Raw genomic sequence first — 25288 nt, forward strand, 5'->3', positions numbered from 1 at the left:
GCCCATGTGCACAAGGCTTCTGCTGAGTTGCAGAGCTGTGGATTAAGGAGCAGGCTTTAAAAGAGCATCCATGTCGTCCATTGCCAAACCTCGCTTTTGTTTTCCTTCATTCTCTACTGCTGGAGCTGCAAAACAAACCCTGAGCAGGGACAATGACGACCCAGAAGGTGGTACTCATCACAGGCTGCTCCTCTGGGATTGGCCTCGCCTTGGCTGCCCGCATCGCAAAAGACGAGAAGAAAAGGTTCATGGGTAAAATTGCTACATTTAAAAAAACTTTGTCTGAAGTATCAGAGAAATGAAGGAGAGTTTTCTTTATTTCACATGCATCAGGTTGTTGCTGAAGAAACTTACAACGAGAGAATGGTAATTTACCAGCAAATGGACTGTATGAAAATGATGAGGTGGTTCAAATAGTACGTTTAAAATATACAGTACACGTATGTATGCTTATCAATATTAGCTGTACCAATTCGACCTCTATATTCTTTTGAGATATTTTGGGGGAGGATGTTTCTAAGTCAAGAAGAGGATCTGTTCCGGGAGAGCCTTGCTTTTTAAAAAGCTGCCCTACCTCGATCAGTTTCATACAGATCCTTATTTAAAGTTACGTTTGATGAATAGTAATATTCTGGCAATATAAGTGACTTCTAATAACACTATTGGTTAGTGGTTACATGGCTGCAAAGTGTGAGAGGCACTTTACGAGTATAGTGATTAACAGTTATTTGGGACTTTATGAATATAGGCCCTGGTTATCCATCAATATGCAGGAAACATAAATATATATTATTAGCCCTAATCACAAGAAGAAAGAATTCCTTCCGAACAATGCAGACAGTTTGGATTTTCCAACTCAACATCCCTTTCCAGAAACAGAGACCAGGTGATAATCCACACAACCTCAGTTTTCATTAGAACTGCTTTCTACAGAATAAATAGTCTCAACACCTGCGGATTATCCTGAGCGACTGGGACATTGTGTCCGGAAAAGATGTTGCAGTTGAGTTCAACAGCTGTCATTTTTCCAGTGCTTAGAACATTAAAAAGAAAATGCTATGGCCTCTGTTGTATTGGTGTAGCAGCAGACCTTTAGAGACACAACCTCAGAAAAGTAAATCAGAGCTATCTGCAGTGCCATAAGGGCTAAATAACTGTATATCAATAGGTAATAATTAATAGGTGAGCTAGCCCTTGTTGGTGCCGATGTTCAGTGTCTGATTTCTCTTAGTAGACTTAATTGTGCATCCAAGAAGTAAATGAACAGAATTGTGTTTGTTGCAGTCTATGCCACCATGAGGAACCTAAGTAAGGGTGATGCGCTGGTCGAAGCAGCAGGTCGGACTCTAGGCAGAACTTTGGAGATCAAGCAGTTGGACGTATGTGACGAGGACTCCATCAAAGCCTGTGTGGACAGCCTGCCTGAACGCAGGGTGGACATTCTTAGTAAGCCCACGCCATTTGGTTCAGTCAACAACAAAATATTCTGCAACTGCAGCTGCTCACGAGTATTGGTTCTGCAACTATGCATATTTTTCTAATACATAGTTGAACTGTACATGCTTTGATAACATGTCTTGTCTTGCCTGACTTCCTCCCACAGTAAGTAATGCTGGGATGGGTCTGATTGGACCCATCGAGTGTCAGACTATCGATGAGATGAAGACTGTCATGGACACCAACTTCTTTGGGCTTGTGCGGTTGCTGAAGGAAATCCTACCTGACATGAAGAGGAGGAAAAAAGGCCATATTGTGGTCATTAGCAGCGTCATGGGCATTCAGGGTGAGGACGGTTACGTCTGCTCATCGTGAGAGCAATTGTCCATGGTGACAAAACACTGTTTTAACAGCGTTGCACTCTGTTTTTCAGGAATTTTATTCAATGATGTCTATGCAGCGTCCAAGTTTGCAGTGGAAGGCTTTTGCGAAAGCTTAGCAGTGCAAGCCCTGAGGTTTAATCTCAAGTAAGATACTGTTTCTTTTCTTTTGTTTCTGCAGAGCATGCAGACTATGTGTTGACCATTTGCTCATTTTATTTTATGCTGGTATCTCAGCGAGATTCAACTTGTGCTCACAAAGCTAGGATCAGTAAAGGAGGCAACAGCAAACCAGCACTTATCTGAAACTTCTGCACACCTAAATCCTGAATTACACAGTGACACACACTACTGTCTTACCATTGGTAGGAAGTATGCCTGCTAATATGCAAAGTATGTCATGGCAAAAAAAGACAAAACACAGCACACCCTGGTTTGGGGCAAGTCCTAACGCAGAAGTGTTGAGTAACCGAATATGAAAGAAATAGTTCTGCAGGGCGGTTTCAAATAAATACAGTACATTAAAAGTAGCATTCAATCACACTTTAACTTAAAATGCTGCTCTTCAGCTTCTTATGGGAGAGATATTACTTTTACTATTATTTTAACCTTAATTTAAAGTGCAATTCCGGCGTAAAATCATCCAATGGTCTTTTTCAACACTTACATACATCAAATAAACCATCGAGACAGTTTTTTTCATTTTCAAACTATGAATGGAGAAATCCTGGAGATTCGCTCATAGTCGCTAACAGTCAGGACGTAGCTAACACTGATTAGCTTGGGGCATTAAGTTGAAGGCATTAAAACTTTTTTAACCACTAATAATGCTCAGAAGAACACCAAACCTCTACAGTAGCATGAGAAGAGTCCTGACACAGAAAACAAAGCACCAATGGGCTCCTTCCTTTTGGATTGACGTTGGTAATCCACTTGAACTGACTTTACTATGAGAGGAGCTGGTACAGGGGCCAGTAGGTAAGTCTTTAAAACATTCTTTTAATAAACTCTGGGTTCACTAACTATGTTGTAGGTACTTCATTTTATGTGTCTGAACTCTTATCATGCTACTGCAGAGGTTGGGTGTTATTTTGAGCAGTATTAGTGGTTAAAAAAGACGTTTAAATGCGTTCACCGTACTGCCCCAAGCTAAGTGTTAGCCACGTCCGGGCTGTTAGCGACAGTTAGCAACTCTCCGGGAATTCTCTGTTAATAGTTTATACACGAAAAAAACTGTCTTGATGGCTTGTTTGCTGTATGTAAGTGAAAAAAACATGGGATGAAATCTATTGTTCAAGGGGAGCAGAGTTACATGATTATGTTTGTACTGTACTCCTCAGTATCAGCCTGATAGAGCCAGGTCCAGTGATTACAGAGTTTGAGCGTAAAGTCTACGAGGAGGGCTTGAAGACTGATCTGAGCAAAGCTGACAAAGTGACCGCTGACATGTTCCTCAACATCTACCTGAAGAACTACAATCAAATCTTTGAAACCCTCGGACAGAGTGCTGACGATATAGCAGAGGTATTGTTCGTCCTCCAACATTCTTCACCCCATCGTTTATTGCTGCAACTGAGATGAACTTCTGTGCGTTGTCTAATGGTTTCTGTTTGCTCTGTTTCCTCCCCAGCATACACTGAAGATTATCACCATGGAGAATCCCCCTTTTCGTCATCAGACAAACACACTTTACACCCCTATGACCACGCTCAAATATGCTGACCCCAACGGCGACCTGCCAATTGACACATTTTACAAAATGGTGTTTGAACACGACAAGGTCTTCAACGCCAGTCTGAACTTCCTCAAACTTCTGCGCTGGAGAAGTCGAAAGAGCTTTACCTTGGAAAAGGACAAGAGCAACTAGCTCATAGAGTCTGAGCTTTGTTAGTTTTGGCAAGATCCATTCATCCATGTAGGGCTCCAGTCATTTCCCTGCATTTTATGTTTTGCTTAGATATCTTTGTGACAAACCATGATTAATGTGAACAAATAAAAATATGAACTCTTTCTTTTTACATGTGTCCGTGAGCTCCTGCTGCAGTAAACTGCAACCTGGCATGTTCAACCAACTACCATAAGTCTCTTAACTCGTTAAGCCTCCAAGCCCTTTATTACACAGTATATAAGTAGTAAGCAAAACTATGAAGGGCAGCGGCAAAGTCACTGCACAAGATGAAGCATTTAGACGGTTCAAGCTGCTTTATTGAGAGGTGATGTTTATTTTTCAAGACCTTCTAAACATTTAGAAGACATCTGATGAAGAGTACTTACACTAATCCAGAAGATGAGCAAAGAAAACTCAAAGAGCCTCAGTTGTCCTTACTTGAGTTTAGAGTTTAATACAGACATCTGATCAGAGAAACCTTTGGAACCGCATGTTTCCATAGATACGTTCAGATACCAAATGCTTCAAGAGACACAGTGCCATCACATGTTATGAAGAGAAAGCCATCTCAAGGATCTTCTCTGCTCAGGCACTTTAATAATTAAAACAGCCGTGTGTAAAACCATTTGGAGCAGACACCAGTAGTCTCTGACGTATGTCAATTCCAAAATTGAGATATCTGAGCATATCATCTCATATTTTCTCCAACATATAAACACTCCAATATAGAGCTTTTTAATGGAGTTCCATTAGGCAACATCCTCGGTCCTTGTTAACTTCCTGTCAGCTGATGTCATTCACATTCACTGCAACAGGAATCAGGCTTGGACACATTTAGAATGTTTATGTTTACATCTTTGAAAAGCTCAATACTTTGTGAATGAGTTGTGTTAGTGACACATCCTATTAAAAGTGGAATGGTCCTCGCTCTCTAACAGGCGTGATAGACACTGGATTTGTTTTGTTTTTAAAGCTCTCACTGGTCTCTTACCACCCTATATCAATTCTTTGGTATCTTTTAATGCTAGTCTTCATCATTCACACTCAAAGGACTGGGTCACGCTGCACACTCCCTCTGTTAACACCAATTACCTTTCTTACTGTGCACCTGAACCCTACAATACTCTGCAAAACCATCTGAAACTCACCACACTCATATCATTAAGACCATTTAAATCCATGACTGCATCTGATTTGACTTCTAGCTGCTCCTGTTTTAACTGGATTTCTCTGTTTTCATTATGCTGTGTCACTTTACTTTCTGATAATTCAGATTTGCTCATGTATTTTTCAAATGTTTTGTCCTGTCCGAAAATATCTCGACTGCAAATGACACTGCTCCTAAATATACTCCCGAGTTTAAATAAAGGTTATAAATAAATAAAATAAATATTGCGTTTGTGACTATGGATTAGGCGGGATATGTACATGTCCTAATCTGGGGTTAAGCTGTCTGCGCTGAGCCTCACACCCCGTAAACTTGTCCTGAGAATCATTTTTCATAAAGAAGACACATTAGTCTTTAATATGTAGGCAGAGAGCAGAACACGGTAGAATAACATGTAATATCATCTAACTGTGTAGTTCTCTAATTGAACAGTAGGTGGCGAAATACTGTAGCTGAGTCGTTTCAAAGCCCTCTTGGTTACACCCACCCCCATCCGCCTCTTTGTTTGACGTTGTATCCGGACAAATAGAAGCTAATGTTACCCAGATTACAGCCTTTTAAAAGAAAAGCTGGTCGCTTTAAAGAGTGTTTGACCTGTTAGGTCGATGCCAGGAACAGTAACCCGCAGTGTTGTGGGGACTTCACTCTACTCGCCGTCTCTACCGAGTCAACTGTTGAGTCACATATGTCAGGAGCAGCTCATTGTTAGCCTGGCTTTAGCTGTAGCTTTAGCCATGCTCTCTCACTGCTCTCACTCGTCTTCTGGGTTGCGGCTCTCTTGCGACAGGGACCACGGCTACTAGCTAGCTTGGTAGCTAGCTAGCTAAGCATACCTTTTCCCCATTATTAACGTTTCGTGTGTTCTCTTATTTGTCATAAGTGTTACTCGGACCTTTCCCTTTTCTGTCACATTCCGTGTAAAGCGGCGGTCTGCCGAAACACGTCATATTCACTTGTTGGCACGCTAGCCAACCACCCGGCTAACTTTGAGGACACGTCTTTTTTCTTGTTGACATTTAAACTCGCGTTGACGTCGCCTTGCTGACCCGGGCTGTAAACGACATTAACTCAAGAAGGCCTGTCCTCGTCTGCTCAAACTTATTCCCCTCCCAGCCAAGACCCGGAGCTTTCATTTTCCTGCCACGATGGCTTCTTCCTCTGGAAACGACGACGACCTGACCATCCCCAGAGCGGCTATCAACAAGATGATCAAAGAGACTCTGCCTAACGTGCGAGTGGCTAACGACGCCAGGGAGCTCGTGGTCAACTGCTGCACCGAGTTCATCCACCTCATATCGTCAGAAGCCAATGAAATATGCAACAAGTCCGACAAGAAGACCATATCTCCCGAGCACGTCATCAACGGTGAGTCCTGTTCCGTGTTTACCTCGGCTTTGCACAGCAACTAGCTAATGTACTGAGGAATACGGGAGTCGGTGCGCACGTCTCCCTGAAATGAGTTGCAAACCCCGGATAGTAAATGTATTCGCTTTCTGCTCTTGCTTTCACTCCACAGCCCTGGAGAGCCTCGGTTTCGCATCATACATCACGGAGGTGAAAGACGTCCTGCAGGAGTGTAAAACCGTGGCTCTGAAGAGGAGGAAGGCCAGTTCTCGACTGGAGAACCTGGGCATCCCAGAGGAAGAGCTCCTCAGACAACAACAGGAATTGTTTGCAAAGGTATGATCCGAAAAAACGAACAAACCTCCTATTCTCTATGGGTGCTTTAGATGAGCAACCCTCTTTCACTGTGCACCCAATGCAGGGAATCAACGCACGGCTTAATGCAATAGTTTCAGTGACCACAATAACATTGGGATTGTAGCACGGGCAAGTTTGCAGTGTGTGGTATATGTAGCTTAAGAGAACAGATAGAAGTGAAAGAGAAGTGTTGTCCAAGCTGCATCTATGTACTGAATTGAGATGTGCTTTCACTTTCATATTTATGTGTGATGAAGTTCATGTAGCAGCATGAAAACTTGCATGTTGGCTCTATTATGATAAGTATAATTATTGCTTCACTAACCTTTAGTGCTTTAGTGTCTGTAGCTCTGTTTAAACATCTGCTGTTAGCACGTCTCCACCCCTGTCTCCTCAGTTTCATGATCCAAAGTGTTGAAGTAGCGCGCACCTTCAGAAATGGACACATGCATGTCAGGGCGACATGGCGACAAAGGAAGCTGTGATTACTCTTGCTCGTTTTGTATCTGCCACTGCAATAAATGCTTAAAACGATTTAAAAATGAATTCAAAAATGCTACTCAGGTTTGCATGTTGTGATCTAGCAAAGGTATTTACAATGTCTCGTCTGTTTCCCTTCAAGTAAATGAGAGAATGCAAACATCACTAAACATAAAAATCTCTGTGTGTATTCTCAATTCACAAAAATGTCTAATATTTTATGTAAATCCATTCAATTAACTTGCAGCGTTACTATGTTTATCAATAGATCAATCTCCTTGTAACCGCTTATATCATAACTCAGCCTCAGCATGTATTTCATTGTGTTGTGATCATATTTCTCATGCCCAATGCATATAAAAGCCAAATATCTGTGATCAAAAACGCTGTGATATCTGATTATCTGATTTGACCGTGTTCCCGAAGGCACGGCAGCAGCAGGCAGAGCTCGCCCAGCAAGAGTGGTTACAGATGCAGCAGGCCGCCCAGCAGGCACAGATGGCAGCGGCATCTGCCAGCGCAGCCCAGCAGGCCGGTTCCTCTCAGGATGAAGACGAGGAGGACGACATGTGATCCCAGGACGCCGTTCAACTTGTCCGAATCCCTTCCGCGGGACAGTGTAGGCACACGAACCTCCCAGCGCTGTCATCAGCAGAGACACGCGGCCCGTTTGCCCGCTGGTGTACAGACGTGTAACATGGATAATGCACATTGGAACGGACACTGAAGAGAAAGATGAGGCAAGGTTTCACCAGTACCTAAAAATGATTCGGATTAAGAGACTGAAATTGTCGATCGGTCTCATCCTCCCCCCGTTTTTTGCCAGTTGCTTCTGTTTGATTATGTCTTGATATTCTGTTGTGAGTAATTTGTAGATTTCTGGATGTGTTGTGGACGCTGAAGGCAGACATTGCTTTCGATACGTCAGTGAATTTTGATGACAGCGCAGCAAGTGTTCACTCCAGGTACTGCACCAGAAAGCTTACTCATGTCATCCGTTGTACTAGATCACTTTTGTTGGTTTAGCAGAACTGCTTTAGAAAAAATTGAGAGCAGTGGATTTCTCCTTTCTCCCGTGGTTTGATGGTCACTTTTACAGAAAGGGTTTTCTCTACTCCCTCTTGTTATATTTGTTCAACAGGAGTTCATTTGAAGAGTTGTGAATATAGGAATTTTGTTAAGTAGAGAAATTCTTCTTCTTTTTTTTCTTTTGTTCATTTTAGCTCATTCAGATACTTAATGTTGCGTTTTCTTTCTACCTTGAACCACCAACCAGTATTGCTAGCCACCTTTCAGAGACTGTATATTTTTGTCTGATAGAACCAAAGATAGAGGACAGACTAACAGCCCAGAGTTAGTGATTTTTTTTTTTTTTTAAAGGTGTAGGTGCTACTGTGGTTCTCGTTGCTGACTCCAGGTCAGGGTAAACAATGTTAAGGATTATTAACCCATGACGTTGTAAGATGCTTTGATATCCAGGCTGAATTTGTTATTTCCCTTCTCTCCGGGTGCAGTATCAAACATTTGCATTGTGACTGTGGTCAATCTTCAGTGTAAAGGCAAGTAACCCAGTTGTGATACACATTCACGCGCCTATGCTACAAAGCTGTATTCTTTAAGCAATAAAGGAATCATGTTTTATAGACCCTTGGTTTGTTTGTTTTTAATCACACATCCAAGTTAGTGTTTCACTGTTCTGAATCTAAACTGAGTGGTTTCACCCCCCCCCCCCCCCCCCCCCCCCCCCTCTCCACTCACTCTGATGATTTGGCTCCTGGGAGTCAGATGTGTGTGAGCAGGTAGACGGGCAGCAGTGGAGCACTAGCCTATTGGGACTATGAGCTTGTGCATCATTTTTCTAAATCATTTTTAAAATGGCTGGAGCAATCATAGAGAACATGAGCACTAAGAAATTGGTTTTCTTGGGTTTCTTCATTCTTGTTTTCCAAGTTCTTTCCATCATGCTTGGAGCATTAATCGGTAAGTAGTCCGATTGTACTACTTGTTTATTTGACATAAGAAATATACATTCGATTTTTAGAGTAACCTACATGTAATTTGTGTAAAAAACAACGGCTTCTCCCAAATGTTGAAGCTTTATTCTGTTTGTGTAGAACATAACTCAGGTTACATCTCTGACAGATTATTCCCCTGTGCCATAGCTCCCAGTCCCACCAGCGCCATACGCTACTTGGCCACCAAATGTATTAATCGCCACAGGGCACACAGATGGCTCATGCCGTGGGGATCAAATCGGTGCCAACAGATCCACAGTTTTGATGATCCTCTGGCTAAAACCCTGGATGCCAACGACATTGTGTTTGCTGTGCATGTCCCTCTGCCCAACAAGGAGATGAGTCCCTGGTTTCAGTATATGCTGGCTGTTCTGCAGTTTGACATTGCATTCAAAATGATCAATCAGATTGGTGAGAGGTGTCTGTCATGAATGGAAATAACAGCGGTCCTCTTGTGTGTATCTAATAAAGTGACTCTTGCCCCTTTCTCTGTAGAAGATGATGTTATCATCACTATTGATGTTGGCCTGGCATCCAGGGATGATGTGATCTCTGAGTGGACCACAAAGTTTCAATCAGTGGAGCAAAGGCCACTCAGGTGCATGCTTCCAGTCCCTAAGGTAAACCTGTTTGACTCCATTTACTACATGCAAATACTGTAAATTGCAATATCTCTGCTTCGTAACCTGTACCCGTCCATACTCCTGCAGACGTATGAAAATGAAGGCCGCTTTTATCACTGTGACCCCATACCATTCATGGAACTGGGCGGTGTGGCCCACAAATACTTTTTGATTAACCTGCGCTTACCAGTCAATGACACAGTGAATGTTGGAATTGGAGAAATAAAAGACATCCATATAGTGGTGAGTTTAATTTCTATTATATATATTTGATTGAAGACAATCTTGAAGCCTGCATGTGTTACATTTAAACATGTTATGTCCCTTGTCTCTAAGAGCATCCACCAGAATGGAGGCTTCACTAAAGTGTGGGTCAGCATGAAGACTGCGTTCAGTCCCTGGATATTTGTGGCAACAGTTTGGTACTGGCACAGAATCAGCCTCATGGGAAGACCTCCAGTCCTCTTGGAAAAGTATGACCCAATAATGAGAAATGTATTTTTCAAAGCAACTGCTTTGACTTAATGGTCCATGGAATGTATAGAGTCCATGGTATGGCCACGTTAGGAATATTGCTAAATTTGAGTATTAAAGTTAAAAAACGTGTGGAACCACAGTGTTCGATCTTAAATAGACAAATAACACGGCATGATAAATATATCAAAAATAATAATAATAATGGTGATGTGCTGGTCAGCACTGTCGCCTCACGGCAAGAAGGTTCCTGGTTCGAATCCCAGCTTGGGCCCTTCTGTGTGGAGTTTGCATGTTCTCCCCGTGTCTGCGTGGGTTCTCTCTTGGTCCATCCATCGGTGGAATATGGATTGATGGATAATAATAATAACAATAATAGTAATAAATAATCATAGGGATACATTTGACAAAAAAAGGATCAAAATGTCATTTTAAAAAAGTTTGTTATTTCATGTCACATTTTGTTAAGCTAGTTTGTTGCTAGTTGGCTAGTTGGCAGTTAGTTCTGCTGTGTTCCAGTTACCATGGAAGTTTGAACTGGCAATGACATCACACTCGAGGTCGACGACGTTTTAGTACAAGACGGAAATCCAAGATGTCTGTTTGACATTTCCCACTGGGAACTTGGGAATTCCGACTTCCCAGTTAAAACGGAATACCCCTAGCTGGGCAGCTCCGGGCATGTGATTGGCTCAAAGGTGAGGGTGCAGGAATACGTGACAATTCCAATGTCAACAAAGGGACAAAAAGTGAGTTTTTAGAAGTACGATTATATAAATGTCACTTGGAAAAATATTATTACATACTTTTGAGGGAAAATATTCTATAACAAAGTAAATATGAACTCCTACAAATCAAGATAAAACCTTTTTTATTGTATTGTAATAGGTTTCAAAATGTATTGGTAATTTGTTTTACCCTTATATTCTTTATTATTCCTTTTTGATAATGTCTTATTTATTTGATATTGAACACTCGGGCCTCCATATATTCCCTGCGGCCGTACAGGCTTCAGATACAGACTGAGTACAGCACCATCACTTTTCAAAGTAGAGTGAAGTTATACAACACAGATCTAGTGCTCCTGAGTTGAAATTCTGAGTGCAAGCGAGGCTCTTTAGCCACTCAGTGCAGACTTAAAGCCACAGGTAAAGTTCTGTCATGCTTTCAAGAGGGCACGCGGTGCTTCAGGACGGCATGTTGAGAGCAGGGGAAATGGAAAAAGGCGTGATGCTACTTTTGCCTGCAGCGGAAGGTTCCCTGTCTTTTAAGAGCAGCTGTGTATTTCAGTATGTATTTGCCTCGTGCAGGGTGATTCTTGCTCTGGGTGTCTCTATGACGCTCTTGAACGTACCGGTGCAGTGGCTCACCCTGGGCTGTGAGTGGACGTGGATGCTGCTGTTTGAAGATGCTCAGCAGGGAGTCTTCTACTTCACACTCTTCTGTTTCTGGATCATCTTCTGTGGTGAACACCTCATGGTTAGCACCTTGTACTTCCTCTCTACTGTACTTTTCTCTGTACTTTCATGCCACTTACACAATTTCTATAAACAATAAATCCTGTAGGACCAGAGTCGGAGGAATCGTCTCTCAGCGTACTGGTGGCAGGTTGGGCTTGTGATGTTTGGCTCGTCTATTCTCCTCATATATGACCTGAGTGAAAGGTAATGGCATGGCTGCTTTGGATGAGGTCTATTGTGTTATGGTTATTCTTTAAATGTGAATGTGCTTTCTTTCTTATAAAGGGGCGTTCATTTGACCAACCCTTTCTACAGTGTTTGGGCGTCTGACATTGGAACGACGGTGGCAGTATCCTTCAGATATTTATACTGCTTCATAAGAACATACTCTGAATGTGGGTCGCTTTGTGCCAACCTGCCATTTCCTTGACTGTCATCCCAGATTACCTTCATTGTTGTGGCATGGATTTCGGTTTGTCTGTATTTCCTCTCCCTGTGTGGACTGGTGCGTTGTGTGTTCAGGAACATCGGTGGGAAAATGCAACAACTTCCTGCAATGACAGAGGCTAGGAGACTGCGATATAAGGTTTAATTTGTTTGATTTGTTTGATTTAATATCTGACTGACACTAGATGAGCCAATATCCGGTCTGTTTTATTCCACTCTCGTCGGTTTTGGCAGGGTATAATCTTCAGGTTCAAGTTTTTGATGCTGGTAACTCTAGCATGTGCAGCCATGACGGTCATCTTCTTCATCTTAAATGAGGTAAGCATTACCCCTATAATGAATAACACTGAAGTCTGAAAAGAGCAATGTGTAGGATTTAGGGGGATCTTTTGACAGAAATTCAATATCATATTCTTTATTATGTGTTCAATATAATCACCTGAAACAAATGCTATGTCTCAAGTTGCGTACGTCCACCCTTATTACTATTTTGAGTGCATCGTGTGTTCACGCTGACGGAGTACGGCAACATGCAGTGCACTACGAGTACCCGGATGGTGCACCCATAGAAAGTTAAGTATGGAACGCTGGGCAAGACTCAATCTCAGTGGTCCCTATTTTTGTTATTTAGCAGAAGCTACTGAACCAACAACATCTTTTTGAGTTTCTATAGTAGCCCATAACCCCAATGGACAAACCCATCACTGGCTTTAGGTGGGGCCTTTTTTTTAAAGATTATTTTTTGGCAGTTTTCAAGCTTTTTCCCCAGCTGACATCGGGCGTGAGGCGGGGTACACCCTGGATAGGACGCCAGTCTATCACAGGACACATTGAGACAAACAACCATTCACACTCTCATTCACACCTATGGACAATTTAGAGTCATCAATGAACCTAACACCTGCACGTCTTTGGACTGTGGGAGGAAGCCGCAGAACCCGGAGAAACACGGGGAGAACATGCAAACTCCACACAGAAGGGACCCAGCCGGGATTTGAACCAGGGACCCTCTTGCTGTGAGGCGACAGTGCTAACCCCTCACTGCTGCCACTAGATCCTATTTTATTATGATCTAAACCTTATTATAAATTGCTTCTTTAAAATGCTGATTTATGATAATTCAGTTATTATTTATTCTTATGACATGTTTGGGCTCTTAACAGTGATCCAAATGTTCTTTATGTTCCATCAGGTCAGTGAGGGTCACTGGCACTGGGGAGACTATACTCTACAAGTCCACAGTGCTTTTCTCACAGGGATCTATGGCATGTGGAACCTGTATGTTTTCACCATTATCTTCCTCTATGCCCCCTCCCACAAGCGCAACAGAGACAAGTCAAGAGGTAGTCAACAAACAGGTTTGTAACATTTCAACATTTTACAGTCCTCAAATAAATAAAAAAAACAATGAAAAAAGACCTTCACATGGTAAACATGTCAAATGTTTAAATTATGTTCACTATTGACAGATGTGCTGGAGAAGCCAGACAGCCAAGAGACCCAGCTGACCTGTGGAGATCAGGGGCCGACAGAGACCTACAGGATCACTGGGAAGGTGGCTGAGGAATAACTGTTGTTGTGTTATTTCATCAGATTATAGATTAGCGGTGCAACTTGCGCTCGGCTCCAGAAGCCTCCTTTGTTTAATAGAGACCTCTGACTAAGTGTGTGCCCTGTGCCCTGAATAAAGTATTATAATGCAGAATGTTGTTTTCTTAAACTTGGGGAGAAAATGAATAAAGTGTATGAGATATCACTGCAAAATGTCAAAATAAACATTATTACACTACTTCTTTACATGTGGAAAATAGGACTAAACTGGGCATGTGCAAAGTGGCTCAGGTGTTCGCAACTTGATTGTAGAAATTGAAAGTGTTAAAACTGACCCCTGTTAGAACCTTCCCTGGTGTCCCCTAGTCCACATTGTCATGTTCCCAACCTTTTCGGTCAGGCTTTTCCCCAGTACTCTTCATTTGGTTAACCAGACTATAGACCTGGTGTCTCAAACTGATCCAGTAAAGGGCCACTGTGGCTGCAGGTTTTCATTCCAACCAAGCAAGAACACACCTGATTGGACTTATTCAACCAACTGAATGGCCTTCACACAGTTGGATTTGCTGGATCCGGTGTGTTCTTGCTTGGTTGGAATGAAAACCTGCAGCCCCAGGATTAGTTTGACACACCTGCTATAGACGGTCCCTGTCAGATGAACTCACTACCCCTTCATCCACGTTCCAAGCTATGCAGTTTTACCTTTCACACAAACTGCTTGATTTTGACTAATATGTGTAATCCAAATGTTCCATGAATTTCTGAAAAATGACAAAGTCAGTGTAAAAGCTTCAGCTGAACTGGTGGCAAAGAGGTGCCGACAGAGGGCGCTGTTGTCTCTTCCTCACGGAGGAGCGCCCCAGCTCGACAGCCCAGCACCAGAGGACTCTCCGGGTCTCCTGTCCGTCCCCGCGGTGGGCTCACTCTTTATTTTGTGCGTCGAGACACTTTTCATTCCACTCAAAAGAACATTTTTTAATTTAAGGACCTCCATGCGCATTATTTCATGACTCGACTTTGAAAGAAGCAAAGACTGAGTCGGATCCGAGAGTCCAGGTGAGTATCAGCACAGAGATTACACGACTAAGCGAGCAGCAACTGGGACCTGACATGACAGCAGTGCTGTGGTTAAATAATACAAGCTATTCAACTATGACTCCCAGTCCATCACAATAACAACGCAATGCAACGGTAAGCATGTAGGCTACAGTTTGGGGAAACCCCTGTAATCTTATCAGGTTAATAGAACCCTGTTTCCAAAAGAGTGTCAAAGACAGCATTTCAAATTTTGAAACAGAAAAATGGAACTGCACAGGGTCATGTTTACCTCTCTGTTGCATCCCCTCTTTTGTAAACACCTCTCTGTAAGTGTTTGGGAACTGAGGAGACCGATTGCTTTCATTTTGAGCGTGGAATATTTTCTAATTCTTGCTTGAATTAGGATTTCAGCTGCTAAACAGTTCAGGGTCTCTGTTGTTGTATTTTATGTTTCGTAATGCACCAAACGTTTGAGATCAATAACTGACTAGTCGGGACTTTAGGCAGGTCAGTTTAGCACCCCGACTCTTTACGGAGCCAAGACAGACTAATCCTGGAACTCATAGGCTTTTGGTCTGACAACATGACAACAGTTTTCCTCTGGGGGCAATCGACAATATTTCGGGCGTAGCCAGTGGATACCGGGGCCGAGACTTCCTCTTCTGTGTGCCGGGTCTAATTGGCAACTTGAGATTTAAGAATGGAGTTGAGTTGAGAGATAAACATAAAACATATATTTGCATTTGAATGCTAATAAATTAAAAGAAAAGTGAATAAAAAGCAAAATCATTGTACACCTCTTTTGCTCTCCACCCATATTGTCTACCTGCATGCAAGCCTGCTCAAATGGGATTGGTTAACACTACTGGAACTACAAACAACGATACGTCTGGTACCCAAATGTCAACTGTGTCCTTCTGTGTTTTCACAGTTTGATCAGTTAAAGTTATAGTACCTTCATAGGAGTACTAGGACTGTGAGAAGGACTCACAAGGGGAAAACTATACCAGTACTGCTGTCGCGGCGTATGGTCCTATTCCACACAGCATGCTCACATTAACAGCAGAATATCGCCATGTCTCAACACGAGTGTGAAGCTGAACTAATGAAAATGGGTAAATGAGCCGTATTGCTCTATTGATCCATCTTCCACACACTGTTTCCTCATTCATGCATGAGTTCATGTTAGAGCAGCATTATAAGTTATCAAGTTGTATTATTAACTTTCATCACGTTTTTAACATAGAACGCTTCCTGTTAAATAGCATATTGTTAAAATAGGTAAAGTTTCTTGTTGTACCGTGATAGGTTTGTATATCATAATAACATGAAAAATTCAAATATCTTGTTAAAATGTGAAAATCATCGACTTTCTTGGAATATCTCCCCATTTTTTCAGAGATGTATCTTTTCAGTGACATGGCTTTTGGCTTTTGTGTGACCACCTGAGAGGATTTTTTTGGTGCTGACGTGGGTTTTGGCTGTGTTGCCTGTTTACACCACAGTCAGTGGTGCCGACCTTAGCGTGGTTTAATCTCGTGAGAGTGCCCCCCCTTTTCCTCACTGCTGTCCCTTGACTCAAATTCCACGCCCGGCCTCTGGGGAGCTTGCCTTTGCGCCACTGCTCAAGTCACAAAGACCTTCAGAGAATGCATCTAGTCAACACAGGGGAGCCGCCGCCGTCGGTTTGGAGCCCTGTTAGTCCACAGCAGTATGTGAAATATGCTGCTTTGGCACACGTCAGAGCTCTCTCAGCCTCCTCACTGGAGATTACCGCAGTGATGCAGGTGTTATACTGTCACTGACACACATGAGGCTGTTTATTACGAACAACACTAACTGCTTTTCAACGGGTGATGAAGGCTTTCACATTGGACCCTATGGACTTTATTGGCTTTTCTTCACTGATACTACTTTCCATTTTTAAATTGATTGTATGTTTACATGCACACTTGTATCCCAGTTATATCTTTAATCATATTCAGGATGAAACAACAGGCTAGATCTTGTGTAAATTCTCAATTAAGAGCTTTTCAATTTGAGGTACAGCCCTGTCAGATGAGCTCAGGTACCCCATCATCGATTCCCAACACATGTTCCAAATGTATAATACTATTTATTATCTAACATTGGACATTGCTATTTTTTTCGTACAACTGAACTGTCATTATTAGGTTGGTCTAGTCCGTAATTGTACTACTATGCACACTAGCTTACAAGGCTACCACTACTCCATCTGCTTGGAGTGAAGCTGAATGTTTCGTCTATTACTTTTCACTATTTTAACCATTTATCATTTAAGTTTCTCAACTATTCATCCAATACTTTTAGCTAAGTATTTGTCAACCAATGTTACTTTTAGCTAGCTCATGGCTGTAAACTAACCTTTTGGCTCACAATAATCTACTGACCAAGTAAAATTTTACCTGCCCAAATAATAAATGGCCTCTTTTTGTCCCATATCCATCTGTTCCAGTACTTTTCATTAACAGTGTTATATAGCAATACATGCTTAGAAAAGAGCCCAAAGTATTATTTAGAAAAATATTCAAAAGATTGCAAATTGAAAACTTTACCAGTGCAAAACTTTGGCAAAGGAAACACTCATTAATGACTCATCAGAACTACAGATGGTGCCGATCTCTAATCGGAACTCCTCATCACTGTCTTCAGCAGACACTCTCTTTGCACCACCATCCATACATCCAGGCCGCCTGCTTCTAACTGAGCTCTTGTGCCTCAGCACCATAGTGTGTCTGGCCGACGGAGCAACAACATGACACCCGGTCGAGTGGTTGTTCTGAAGCCATTCCCTGTCAGTCTTCCACTTCTCACTGAACTTCCTCACCTTGCTTTTTTCGTCGACGTTTCACCTTCTTTTTCACCTTTCCACCTATCTCCTCTGTGTTTTTGCTCTTTGGTTCAGTCACACCGGGAATGTGCCGCCACATATCTGCGCTCGAATCAAATTCACTGTGACAAACTTCTAAAGAGCGGTGGCGCATATACTACATTGCTTCTGATGGGAACTGTTTCCTACAGCGGTGATGTTCGAGGGGCTACGTCAGTGCGACACAAAACAAATCTGTTTAGCGCTAACGTCCGCCATAATTTATCATTTTATAGCTACTACAATGTTTTGCAATATCATGCGTAATGTATTGCACGAGCACGACCATCGGGACAAACATTTACCCACCCGTGCCGTGTAGTCGCCAGGGGAATATTTTAGTTGCATTTGGAAAGTGGTGACCGCTAGTTTACAGCCCTGAGCTAACTTAATTAATCTTTTAATTTAGCTTACTATTTCAGCCATGTATCCAGTACGTTAACTATTTTAACTGTTTATCCAGTGCTCTTAGCTATTTCAACTCTTTATCCCATACTTTTAGCTAACAGGTTTTAGTCTTTAGTCAATATTGTAATTGCTTGTACCATTTATTCATCACAAGCTAGCTTTCATGCACTCTCATATAACTGCAACGAGCCGCGTTTAGGTGTTGGCGTTGACTTTACGAAAGAGTACCTGGGGTACAAGTACTGAACTGGTTGCAATCACGACTCTAGGTCATTCCCCCTGCACAGTGACACACAGGCCTGTGTGGCAGTAGCCAGGTCACTGGCGTGTGTCACCCTGTATGATCTCACTGACACTGTGGGGAATCGTCATATTGCTGCAGTGGTATATTTATAGCATATTGTGAATGTTCTTATTTGTCCAGGTCAGTGTTATCCCCAAAGAAATCAATAGCAACTGGACTTGGTTGTTTGTCTAGGAAGACGTTTCACCTCTCATCCAAGAGGCTTTAAATAACAAATAACCAAGTGCAGTTGCTTTTGACTTAGATTTCTTTTTTATAGCTACGTCATGTGCTTTATGCAGTCCCACATGCTACAAAAACAACTGAAGGTCTCTGCGGTGCATCTGTACAGCATCAGGGAAAGAGTCTCCTAATTAAGTTAATTATTTTCTATTTATTCCCTCCCCCCAGTCAACTGGTTCCTGAGGGTGAGCTATGCACTGTTGTGTAATTGGTTGGTTGGGTTGCAATATGTGTGTGTGTACTCAGTGTGTTTTAAAAAATCAAAATCCCAAATTTAAGCAAACGTTTTGTGTCTTCCAAAATGATAATTGTATTTCTGTGCCACCCTTTTATGAATGTTAAGATGATTTACCTGGGTTTTAGTACTTATGCCAAAATGTTTTCTCCTGATATTGTAATGTATAAAATTACATTTAAATAAATAAATGCACAAATGAATGAATTAATAATAATAATATGATGTAACTCATAAGCTAGTGAGAAAGTAGAACAGAAATGGTTACTAAACAACCGTACTGTTGTGTAAATACTGGTTCTGTAAAGTTTTAAAATGGTCATGTCCTTTTTAAATCCATCGCCCTACAATAAATTGGACTAGATGATAAACTAGAAAAAGGAATTAAGTAGTTGCTTAAAACTGGAAACACAGCAGGTAATAAAACATCTTTGGTTTCAACACTGCACAATAACAGACCTCTAAATGTTGGTTTAAAGGAGCAGTGTGTAGGTTTTAGCTGTATCTATTGGCAGAGATTGAGTATAATATTCCTAATTATGTTTTCATCATAATTCACTTTGTTTCACCAGAAACTAAGAGTAGTGTTTTTCTTAGAATTAGTGTATCTACATAAGGAGCAGGTCCTCTTCCATGAAACCTGCCAAGTTGCACCCCCAAGTTTCTACAGTAGTCCAGAACAAACCAAACACTGGCTCTTTACATTAACCTGAAGGCCACAATATGTTTCCTACCAAGAAAATGAAAATGAAGTCCTAAAAGAGAGTCATTCCCCATAGATCTCCATGCTAAAATGCCCAACTTTACAGCAGAAATAAACATTTTTTACAGCCTGGTACAAAAAGTTTTGTTTATAGCAGTGGCAGCTGCTGGTCTTTCATGAGGGGAAGCTCATTTTTCTGACCTACATCATAAATGTGTTTGTTTATTTATATGTAAATTCTACCCTTTGTTCCTTTTCAAGAAAATGATCTGTGACCTTGTTGTACCAACTAGCCGTCTTTTCCTGGGACCTGACCAGTGTCCTCTCAATGGCAGCAGAGCTAGGCTGCTTAAACGGCCTTGGCCCAGCTGGAGCCTCTGCGCCAGGCTACTGTGAAGTATGACCGCCTGTGAGTGTGAGTGACGGGGGGAGAAGCTCCTCAGCTGCTGCTGCTCGTTGGGGAAAGAAACCGCAAAGTGACAGAACAGAGTCACCAAACACAACACTAGTCGTTTTTAACAAAGACAAAGTCTTTGGGGATCGGTAAAGTCTCCGGATCAGTTCAGAACAATGGAATGAAAAACTTAGAAAATGCTCTGCTGGATGTTTATTCTTCAAGATCACTGATTCGCTCATTTAGCTGTCAATCAAAAAAGGATTGCGCCTCAGACAGCTCATCCAATCAACATGCAGAAGCCGAGCGTCCGGGCCAGCCCACTGTCCCATAGACCCCCAGACGCTGAGCGTCCGATGGGCGGGACAAATCCTTTATCCAATGAGTGTCTAGTTTGGCTGCAGTGGAACAACCCGCTCTACGCTTCCCCATTGAAGTCAGTAGAAGCTGAACGTCAGACTGTGTAAAGAGCTGTGGGGCTGTGGGGATGGATGAGAAGGAAGTTGCTCCGGTTACCTGTGATAAGCAGCTGATTCTGAACAACAGATGAAGGCTTTCTAGCGCGTATTTGGTCAATGAAATGTACACACAGCAGTACACATTTCACCATTTTTTATTTATTTTGGTGACATTTTAGGGGAAGCTGAGCTTCCCTTGCAGTCTTAAAGCAATTGCCACCGGTTAATTTCCCCGTTCATGACAACTGTATGAGGTTGAAAAAACTCACCTGTTTGAATTACATTAAGGCTTAAAGTTATGAATAATTAAGGGCATGGCAGCTTTAAGTGACAGGTGGCTAGCGTAGACTGTAGGCTTCATTTGGCCCGTCTCAGCTCCATTCACACTCCACCTCTTTCCCTTATTTTGGATTAGCTGGGAGTTTGGTGACTGAGCTTCAGTTTGGCGCTTCAGAAACCTATGGATGATATCACAGAGACTATTTTATTTTATACAGTGCAGGGCAAGTGCAAGACTGACTGATGAGGCCTCTAATTGAGGAAAAAATGTGACTGCTGAAAGTAAGTAACCAGTAGAAAAAACAGTATTTTAGGCTATGTGCTCTCTTTTTCCCACCACCAAACTGTGCCTCCACTTGTTGTTACTGCAAGGGTATGGAGACACAAAGAGTTCTCAGACCAAAAGACTGGCCATTAACTAGTTTCACTGGAATGTGGAAATGAATGCAAATGGGGCAGAGGCTAGAGTGCCTTCACCCACAGCAGATTTGGCATAGTGCTCAACATTTTCCCTAAATGACAAGAAAGCTGGTGTCAGTGGAGTGCTATTCATCACACTGAGGGGGCCTGTGTGTTGCCCTCTTCTGACAGGACTGATACATAAACAGTTTACTATATTCACACGAATCTGTCAGTGTTTCTGATGAGGTTAAACACACATTCACCACCTTTCAACTCCCATGCTCGCCACTGGTGTTGAAAACCCATTAAAAAAATGAGTTTGTTTTGCTGTCATGACGAGTTAGTCATTTTAACATTTCCTTTTATTTCCAGATTGATGCTGCTCACACAGACTGGGACCCCCATGCATGCTCCTTGAGATCTTTTCCCACACAGGTCAGTGTCTCTGTCAGTAAACGGGCTCCTGTTTAATCCAACAGTTGCCACCAGTGTACCCAGCCTTCACTGTAATTGAGAGAAGGATCAGGTCACAAATGTTGCTTCAGCAGTCTTTCCATAATTAATCAGCCCCAGTCCCCACAAGTCATTCAAATCTCCAGTCAAACTGTATTAACTGCCTGCAAGGTGCTGCCCTCTGGTGCTACAATCAAAATGTACAGTGCTGTTGTAAATGGCAACAAGCAGGATTTTACATTTTGCCATTGCTTGCTGAAGTTTCTTATTTTGTTCTAAAAGAGAAATATGTTGTATTGGAAGAAAATGGCTGTTTAAATTTCAATTTAAGTCAACTTTATTTATATACTGTACATCTAGCACAATATCACAAATTTGCCTTAGAGTGTAATTCCGGCTTAAAATCATCCCATTGGTATTTCAGCAAATACAGTCATCAAATAAGCCAACGACAATTATTTTGGTGTGTGAACTATTAACGGAAATATCCTTCTGCTAACAGTCGCTAACAGCCGGCCGTGGCAGAGCGCTGAACGCAATAAAAATAGAATGGCTTTTTTTTAACCACTAATGCTGCTGAAAATAACAGCAAACCTCTGCAGCAGCATGAGAAGAATCCCTACACAGAAAACAACGTATTTAGTGAACCCAGAGTTTATTAAAAGAGTGTTTTAAAGACTTACCTACTGGCCCCTGTACCAGCTCCTCTCATAGTAAAGTCCATTCAAGCTGATTACCAAAGTTAATCCAAAAGGAAGGAGCCCATTGATGATTTATTTAAGAATCGGTCAGCTCTTCGAATTTATTCTGGGGACATGGAAAATAGTTTAAGTTTACAGGGGGGGGACTGATGTCAAAATGACATATTCTCTTCAAAGCCAGCAATATCATTGACAAAAACAGTAATTCACAGAACAGAGACGTTGCTGGTCTATTGCTGCATTGATTGGTTAGTTTGTGTTATTGTGTGTCTTCTGGTGTGTTTAAGGGTTAGGAGCTAACAGAACAAACAAACTAACTGATCGCAGCAGCAGTCGACCAGCAGCTCCTTTGTTCAGTGCAGTCAGGTGGCTTTGAAGAGAGGGGTGTTACAGCTTCCATTCCCTCATGTTAACTTAAGCAGGGCTGTCTCACGGGAAGATAAAGAGGTGAACATTATCTAATTGTTTAGGTTGCTAAAATATGTTTATCTGCTGCCCTCATCCACAGTAGTACATTGCTTAGTTTCCCAGTTTGTCCTTCTGCCTGCTTCTCTAAACTGGGGGCGTGCAGGCCACCATCTGCTGGAGCTAACACACTGATTATGGATAAGTATCTCATACAACTACACAAAAATCTGAACTATCCCTTTTAAGGCAAAAGGATGAGTTTTGAGTTTGGTTTAAATGGCCTCAACAGAATCATACTGTCTGATATGCATAAGGAGGTTATTCCAGAGGAAGGGCGCACAATAGGAAAAGGCCCAGCATCTGGAGGACATGTGTCCGTTTACTAGTCCTGAGGAGTACGTCCCAGATGTGGAGTTTTAAAGATGTGGGTGTTTATAAGGCAGCATGGGTCTGACAAGTAAATACCATTACTTGGTTGCATCATGGGAATTGTTGATCTTGACCCATATTATGGACTTAATTTAGAATCTCTCGGCCTCTGCTGCATTGACTTTGACCTTTCCTTTTGACCTTTGATCCTTCTCTTTTTAGTTTGTCTCATTTTAGTACCCCAACTATATGTAAGTGCAATTCTAAATTACTGTAGTAGCCTGTTCATATAAATTCATTATAAGGACTTTTGCTGATGATTGTTGATTATATTCTAGAGAATCTGTTTTTACTTGTGTTTGATGCTGGTGTTGTAGCATGGAAGTCCCCTTTTAACATGGATGCTTTATTAATGACATTTAGAATAAATATTAATTGTTAGGAAGTTATCGAATGCTATTTATTTGAATTTATTTATTGTCTTGTTCTGGAAGCCAATCATGGTCAAAATTCTAGTCTGGATGTATCATCAACTGTCTTTTAATTCTCTTTGAAAGGCTTTACAATCGATCCTCAGACTAACTGGAAGCTCACAGCCCTGTGTTCATTAGACATGAGAGAGATTTCAACAGTGTTACTCATACTGCATTAACTGCTCTACTGTGCTCTGTGATCCTACATTTCTTCCACATGATGGCAGCATCAGGTAGTCGATTATATTTCCCAGGTTTAAGATATCCCTTCATCATAGCCCACTGTCTACTATACTAAATGGTTGTCACTAGCTTTGAGATACTATCCAAAAACTTAACTTTGTCCCTATATGGTCAAAGTATTGCAGGACAGTGAGGAGTAATCTATGACTTGAGCAAAACCCAACCATGTTTTTTATGCACATCTGCTTCTCTTTTGCACTTTTATCTTTTATGCATGAATAACTGTGGCAGCACGTGGGATGGCCCATCACATGTTATGGCCCATCACTGCATTACAGTGTGTTAATTAAGACATATGGTTCTTCATGCTGGTGATTTTCTGCACATGTCAATATACGTACAACACAACACATCTTATGGGGGGGAATATGGGTCACATTGAGTGTGACTGTATATTTAGAAGGGCATGAATAATCATATCAATCATATTCTATTTAAATGGCCACACGCAACAGTTGAATAGAATAAAATGTAATGTAGGCAGCCACTTAACAACATGGTGGGAGCAAGAAAAATAATTTATCAAATCAATTTTAGAAAAAAGAGGTTTTCTTAATTGTGAGAACATGACTTGTGATTAAACGTGAGAGTGAAAGAGTGACCCAGATGATATGCAGGTGTTAAATAAAGGCTATGTTTGCCAGTGTGCAGGTGTGCTCCTAATTGGATGCAGAACGTCAGCCTATTCTGCACAGCTGGCAGAAACAGCAACCTGCTCTCTGTTAACGGACCAAACTAGAAATAGAACGAGCAGAAAGGACCTTCCCATTCAATCAGTGGCAAGAAGTTATGGTCAGACTCGCTGAGGTGAGGTTTTGCAATAACAAAGAAAGGCAGCTAATGCTAATGCTTCATCCACACAGTGTTGTCACAGCATGGGGACCCCGCACAGTGCTATCACCAGATGAGTGACAGCACTGTGCGGCTCATTTTCTGTAGTGAGCGTAGCACAAGCCCCAGCCACAGCAACTTCCTGGTTGATCCAATACAGAAGTGCCAGAAACTGCAGTTCACAGAGTGTCCACTAGTTTGTATAATAATGCAATTTCTCATTAACCCCCATGTTAAACAGGCTGTTTTCACAGCATAATTAAACCTATTTTAGGCCTGGTACAAAAAACATTCTATTCTGTATGTTTAGGTCATATCTCCATGACAACACTGAGGGGGGTGAATGTTTTTGTACCAGGCTAGTTTTTATTTTATTGGAGGTTAAAGTTTATGAATAATTAGGGACGCAGCCTCTTGAGTGACAGCTAGCCTCTGCCCCTCACTTCTCAGCAGAGGTGTACATCAGCCGGATGGACGTATTTCCCACCACCAGTGTCACATACATGCCCTTTTTTGGTAAGAGGAAATGAGGCGAAGTCTGACAAGATGGCGACTCCCGTAGGCGAGTACGATTGGATCATGTTGAGAGAATGGACCCTGACGGGGATGCTACATCCATTTTTTAAAAAGTCTATGGTGTAGCATGAAAGCATGGTGGAATTAGAAAGCTAGCTACCTAGCCAGCTGCTAGTTAGTCAGCTGGTTTGCTAATTCCACCTTGCTTTCATGCTACACTCATGACGGAAAAGGAGCCAAACAGCGAGCTTGTGACCAGTGGCAGCACAGGGTCTCGTGGACCCTCCGCCTCACTCCCTGCCACTCCCAGTGAACTGTAACACGCTTTACTAATAAC

General features: G+C 41.9%; 3 protein-coding genes across 3 annotated transcripts; all 3 read left to right on the forward strand.

Moving 5' to 3' along the window:
* Positions 1–152: 152 nt before the first annotated feature.
* On the forward strand, positions 153–3684 carry LOC310945312 (retinol dehydrogenase 8; the record flags this gene model as incomplete). The annotated part of the gene is made up of 6 exons (XM_083911369.1): positions 153–252; positions 1285–1446; positions 1604–1783; positions 1871–1964; positions 3158–3341; positions 3448–3684. 6 exons carry the CDS (start codon positions 153–155, stop codon positions 3682–3684), a joined length of 957 nt encoding a protein of 318 aa, XP_083767495.1.
* Positions 3685–5389: 1705 nt separating this feature from the next.
* Positions 5390–8615, forward strand: dr1 (down-regulator of transcription 1). The gene is made up of 3 exons (XM_083911375.1): positions 5390–6238; positions 6390–6553; positions 7481–8615. Exons 1-3 carry the CDS (start codon positions 6019–6021, stop codon positions 7625–7627), a joined length of 531 nt encoding a protein of 176 aa, XP_083767501.1. The 5' UTR covers positions 5390–6018; the 3' UTR covers positions 7628–8615.
* Positions 8616–8928: 313 nt separating this feature from the next.
* On the forward strand, positions 8929–13643 carry LOC310966695 (protein wntless homolog; the record flags this gene model as incomplete). Its single annotated transcript, XM_083940521.1, has 12 exons — positions 8929–9034; positions 9217–9480; positions 9565–9689; positions 9780–9935; positions 10029–10165; positions 11477–11645; positions 11733–11830; positions 11912–11975; positions 12069–12212; positions 12308–12391; positions 13266–13431; positions 13543–13643. 12 exons carry the CDS (start codon positions 8929–8931, stop codon positions 13641–13643), a joined length of 1614 nt encoding a protein of 537 aa, XP_083796647.1.
* Between the last annotated feature and the right edge of the window lie 11645 nt (positions 13644–25288).

Source organism: Echiichthys vipera (genome assembly GCF_963691815.1).
Source record: "Echiichthys vipera genome assembly, chromosome: 3".
Classification (NCBI taxonomy): domain Eukaryota; kingdom Metazoa; phylum Chordata; class Actinopteri; order Perciformes; family Trachinidae; genus Echiichthys; species Echiichthys vipera.